Source organism: Ostreococcus tauri (assembly GCF_000214015.3).
Source record: "Ostreococcus tauri WGS project CAID00000000 data, contig chromosome 18, whole genome shotgun sequence".
Lineage (NCBI taxonomy): Eukaryota > Viridiplantae > Chlorophyta > Mamiellophyceae > Mamiellales > Bathycoccaceae > Ostreococcus > Ostreococcus tauri.
In genome coordinates, this window is record NC_014443.2 from 117,429 (window position 1) to 122,082 (window position 4,654).

The following is a 4,654-nucleotide window of genomic DNA, read 5'->3' on the forward strand; positions in this document are numbered from 1 at the left end:
GGGGTGGGACCGCGATGGGGGGTGGATTGGGGTGATGTCGACGATGCGCGCGCGATGCGGCGAGCGCGGTGACTGACGAGGATGTGATTTTTGATGCGTGTACAGATTGCGCCGTCCGCGCTCTCGGCGCGACGCTCCGTGGCGAGCTCTATTCGTGCGCCGGTCGCGGTGACGCGCGCGTCGGTGAAGACGCACGTCGTCGCGAGCGACGAGCGCTTGCGCCTGCACAACCTGAGCCCGCTCGAGGGGGCGAGGCAAAAGAAGAAGCGCGTCGGCCGCGGTTACGGCGCCGGCCAAGGTGGTTCGTGCGGTGATGGTATGCGAGGCCAGAACGCGAGGAGCGGTAAGGGCACGCGAACCGGCTTCGAAGGCGGTCAAACGCCGATGTTCCGACGCTTCCCGAAGCTCAAGGGCATCGCCGGCGGCATGGGCGCGGGTCGACCGAAGTTCTTGACGGTCAACATCGGCGATCTCGAAGCGGCGGTCGTGGCTAATAAGATCGATGCCAGTGCGGAGATCTCGATCGAGACGTTGAAGTCCGCGGGCATCATCAAGGCGACCGGCTACTACCGCGACTTGCCGCTCAAGGTGCTCGGCGAGGGTGAGCTCACAAACGGGTTGAAGGTGAAGGCGCACGCGTTCTCCCAGAGCGCGGCCGAGAAGCTCGCCGGCGCTGGGGGTGCGGCCGAAGTCATCCCGGCCAAGGAGAAGTGGTCTCGCGAGGCTGCTGCCGCGGCGAAGTAAATCTCCGCGCCCTAACCCTTTCCATTTGACTTGTAGTTTAGGCGGGGCTTAACTCCGTCGCGATGCAAATACAACTATTCGTTCCAAGATGACAACGTCCTACGACAACTTGTACCGCGCACTACTAAAATACATTGAAGAACTGTCTTCCGCTGCCGTCGATCCGACGCCGCCGAGCGAGGCTGGGTCTCGCTCGCTACCGTCGATCCAACGCGCTCTCGTCGACGCCGTCGAGCGCCATCTTATTCCGTACCGCCTGCTCCGGCACCCCCATTTTCAACATCTTGAAATAAATACTATAAACCGGATCGTCCAACATCGCGTCTCGGGCGTCCGCGTGCGCCACCGCCGGCGGTTCGGACGTCGCCGCGTCCTCGGCCTCGCTCATCGACGACGCCTCGCTCGCGCTCTCCGCCGTCTCCATCGCCGGCTCCGTCGCCCCCACGTCGCCACTACCGATCGTCCGTACCTCAACATCCGTCTCACCGCTCTCAAATTCACCTTTCACCCCCTCCAAGGCGATCTCCAACAACGTCGCTCGGCGCTCGGCGTCCTCCAACGCCGTCTCCGCGACCCGCAACCGCGTCTCGCTCGCCCGCACCAGCGCGTTCAGCATCTCGATCGTTCTCGACGCGCGCGCGTTCATGGCTTCGCACAGAACTTGGTCGTTCACCGCGGGTAAGGCGTCGCGCAGGGCGAGGAGCTCGAACGCGTCGTCGGTGGCGCCCATGGAATTTTGATGGTCGTTCGTTGCCTCCCGTCCCCGGCGATCGCACGACGCGCGTCGACGCGCGCGCGAACACGGGTCTCGATCGTCGCCGCGCGATCGCGCGGCGCCCACGCGCGGGCGTCGCGCGGTGCGGTGTGGTTCGAACGGTGACCGGTGGACGATGGAGGTGTACGATGACTTCAATGCCACATTTTCAAAAAACGCGACGCGCGCGACGCGACACCGCGACGCGTCGACGTCGACGTCGACCCGATCGCGCGCGCGCGATGCGGCGAGGATCCTCGACGCCGTCATCGCCGCGTCCGGACACCGACGCGGGCGTCCTGCGCGTCACCACGAGCGTCAGAGAACGAATCAGAGAGGTTGATGAAACTTTAGAACATCTGCGCGCGGCGGTCGATTGTTGCGTCGACGTGGCCAAGGGCGCGGAGAAGGCGACGCCGGGGTCGGCCTCCGTCTTACGCCCTCGTATCGAGGCTCTGTGTGAACTGAAACGGGAGAAATTGGCGACGATGGATGCCCTGAAGGCGCTCGAGCGCGAGTACGGGACGTCGAGATCGAAACAGAGCGAGCGCGAGGACGGGGATGGTGATTCGTTCGATTTCGAGGCGTATCTCGATAGGAAGACGAAGTATTACATGGCGTCGAGGCCGAAGGAGCTGGAGTTCGTGATCGAGTTCGATAAGGCTGTGGAGAAGGCGCGCGGGGGCGAGGGCGAGGACATGGTGATGGAGGACGACGGCGCGGACGGTTTGAGGAACGAAAAGTGTCCGATGACGATGCGGCGGATCGAGGATTTGGACGATCCCGTTGAGGATAACCGTGGGTTTGTGTACGAACGGGCGGCTATCGTGCAGTACATCGGAAGAGCGAAGTCGAAAGAGTGTCCGGTGGCGGGGACGCAGCACACGGTCACCGTCGCCGAGCTCAAGCCGAGTCGCATGGCGAAGAAGATGAAGCAGCGCGCGGCCGGTGTGGGATCGATACGCGCCGGGGAGTTTGTGAGTCCGTAGGATGGATCGTTGTAAAAAAATGATTGACGTTATAAGGACAAACAAATAATTCAATCAGAACGCGGTTGTTGTGTTTCTCCTCGCGCATCAACATCCTCGGGAGAGGGCTCGATTAATACAATCCGATCGCCTTCCACCAGAGACCGCCGAAGATGCCCCAGATAAGGACGTTGACAACGCCGCAGATCGCGCCCAAGCGGAAGTAATCCTTGAGCTCGACGAAGCCGGCGCCGTAGTAGCACGCGGATTGACCGCTCGCGTAGTGCGTGATGGCGCCAAAGAGGTTGGTGTGGAACGCCATGGTGAGGCCGACGAGTACGGGCGGCGCACCGGAGGCCATCATCATCGCCATGAACGCCGTGGACAACGCCGCGACTTGCGCGGTTTGCGAGGCGAACAAGTAGTGGATGGCGAAGTAGCAACCGTGGAGGATGAGCATCACTTGCGGCCACGCCAAGTTGGCCGCCGTGAGCGCGCCGGCGACGGTGGAGGAGAGGTAATCAATGAAACCGAGCGCGTTGAGCTGGGCGGACATGCCAATGAGGACGGCGAACCACAAAAGGGTGTCCCAAGCGCCCTTTTCATTCAGGCACTCGGCCCACGTGATGACGCCAGAGACGAGCTGAAGCGACATACCGAGCATCGCCGCGACGACCGGCTTGATGCCGAACGGTTGGAAGATCCACATGAAGACGGTGATGGCCATCGTGATAACCACCATGAGTTCATCCTGCGAGAGCGGGCCGAGTTCTTTGAGCTTTCTCGCCGCCTCAGCCGGAGCCTCGGGCGTGTCCTTGACCTCTGGCGGGTACAGCTTGTACACTAAGAGCGGGGTGACGAGCAAACCGATGATCGCCGGCACGCACGCCGCCTTGAACCAAGAGATCCACGGCGAGGCGATGACCACACCGAGCGACGCCGCGAGCTTGAGTGAGAGCAAGTTTTGTGCCGCCGCCGTCATGCACATTGCGCTCGAGTGGCCGCTCGATTGCAACTGCGTCTGGATCAAAAACGACCCAAGCTTGTTCGCCGTCGGACCCGGCTCCGAGCCCGCTTGCTTCGCGAGAGAGGTGATGATGGGGAGATAGACCCCGCCCGCGCGCGCCGTCGTCGACGGCATCGCCGGCGCGAGGATGGCTTCGGAGATGGTCAAGCCGTACGACAACCCGAGCGTGCTCTTCCCGAGCGCTCGAACGAACATGGTCGCCACGCGATCTCCCAACCCCGTGCGCACGAATCCTCTGGCGAAGAAAAACGCGAGGACGATGAGCCAGATGACATCATTCGTCATCGCCGCGAACGCGTTTTGAAAGCTCAGCGTCCCCGTCACCACCGCCGTCGTCAACCCGACGAACGCCCACGCGCCCACCGGCAAGGGCGAGAGCACCAAACCCGAGATCGTGGACAAAAAAATCGCGAGCAACGCCCACGCCTGCGGCACCACCGCCTCGGGACGCGGGACGACGAAATTGATCGCCAGTCCCACCGCCACGGACGCCGCGAGCGGTTTCAGCGCCGCACCCTTCCACTCGAACGCCCTCGCGCTCGCGCGCACCACCGGCGCGGACGTCGCGCGCGCGCGCACGTCCATCTTCCGCCCCGCGCCGTCTCTCCCGCGCGCCATCGCCCGTCCTTCCCATCGCGCGTCCACCGTCTCGCCCGTCGTCGTTCGCGCCCATCGCGTCGTCGCGCGCCCATCGTCGCCCGCCCATCGTCGCCCGCGCGCGCGCGCGGTGACGCCGATCGCGCGCGCCGTCGTCGCGCTCGACATCGCGCGCGCGTGGACGTGTGCGCGTCATCACCGCGACGGTGGACGCGCGATGGGATGGACGCGTCCGTGGCCCCCTCGGTGGGACCCACGAGTCATGACTCGACGGTGACCCCCTGATGTCGGTCGACCAGGGTTGCGCGCGCCCTCTCGGTGGCATCCACGAGTCGTGACTCGACAGTGACCCCCCACGGGCGTCGACCCTCGACTAGGGGGGCGCGCGCGGCATCGTCGCGCATACACATAGCCTTCCGAGCGCTCGACTACGTGAACGCCCCCGACCTCGGGCGCGCGCGCGAGACGTCGCGCACACATGGCCTTCCGAGCGCTCGACTACGTGGACGGGCGCGCCCGCACGCGCGCGCGCGCCATCGTCGCGCGCACACCGCGACCGCCGTC

The 4,654-nt window shown here is 64.5% G+C and overlaps 4 protein-coding genes across 4 annotated transcripts; 2 read left to right on the forward strand and 2 right to left on the reverse strand.

The window, feature by feature from the left end:
• Nucleotides 1–93: 93 nt before the first annotated feature.
• Nucleotides 94–744, forward strand: OT_ostta18g00590 (Ribosomal protein L15, conserved site; the record flags this gene model as incomplete). The annotated part of the gene is made up of 1 exon (XM_003084053.1): nucleotides 94–744. One exon carries the CDS (start codon nucleotides 94–96, stop codon nucleotides 742–744), a length of 651 nt encoding a protein of 216 aa, XP_003084101.1.
• A 196-nt stretch (nucleotides 745–940) lies between these two features.
• Nucleotides 941–1,474, reverse strand: OT_ostta18g00600 (WASH complex, subunit CCDC53; the record flags this gene model as incomplete). Its single annotated transcript, XM_003084054.1, has 1 exon — nucleotides 941–1,474. The coding sequence occupies one exon, from the start codon at nucleotides 1,472–1,474 to the stop codon at nucleotides 941–943; it is 534 nt and encodes a 177-aa protein (XP_003084102.1).
• A 266-nt stretch (nucleotides 1,475–1,740) lies between these two features.
• Nucleotides 1,741–2,487, forward strand: OT_ostta18g00610 (unnamed product; the record flags this gene model as incomplete). The annotated part of the gene is made up of 1 exon (XM_003084055.1): nucleotides 1,741–2,487. The coding sequence occupies one exon, from the start codon at nucleotides 1,741–1,743 to the stop codon at nucleotides 2,485–2,487; it is 747 nt and encodes a 248-aa protein (XP_003084103.1).
• Nucleotides 2,488–2,599: 112 nt separating this feature from the next.
• On the reverse strand, nucleotides 2,600–4,258 carry OT_ostta18g00620 (Sodium/sulphate symporter; the record flags this gene model as incomplete). The annotated part of the gene is made up of 1 exon (XM_022983003.1): nucleotides 2,600–4,258. The coding sequence occupies one exon, from the start codon at nucleotides 4,256–4,258 to the stop codon at nucleotides 2,600–2,602; it is 1,659 nt and encodes a 552-aa protein (XP_022840529.1).
• Nucleotides 4,259–4,654: the final 396 nt, after the last annotated feature.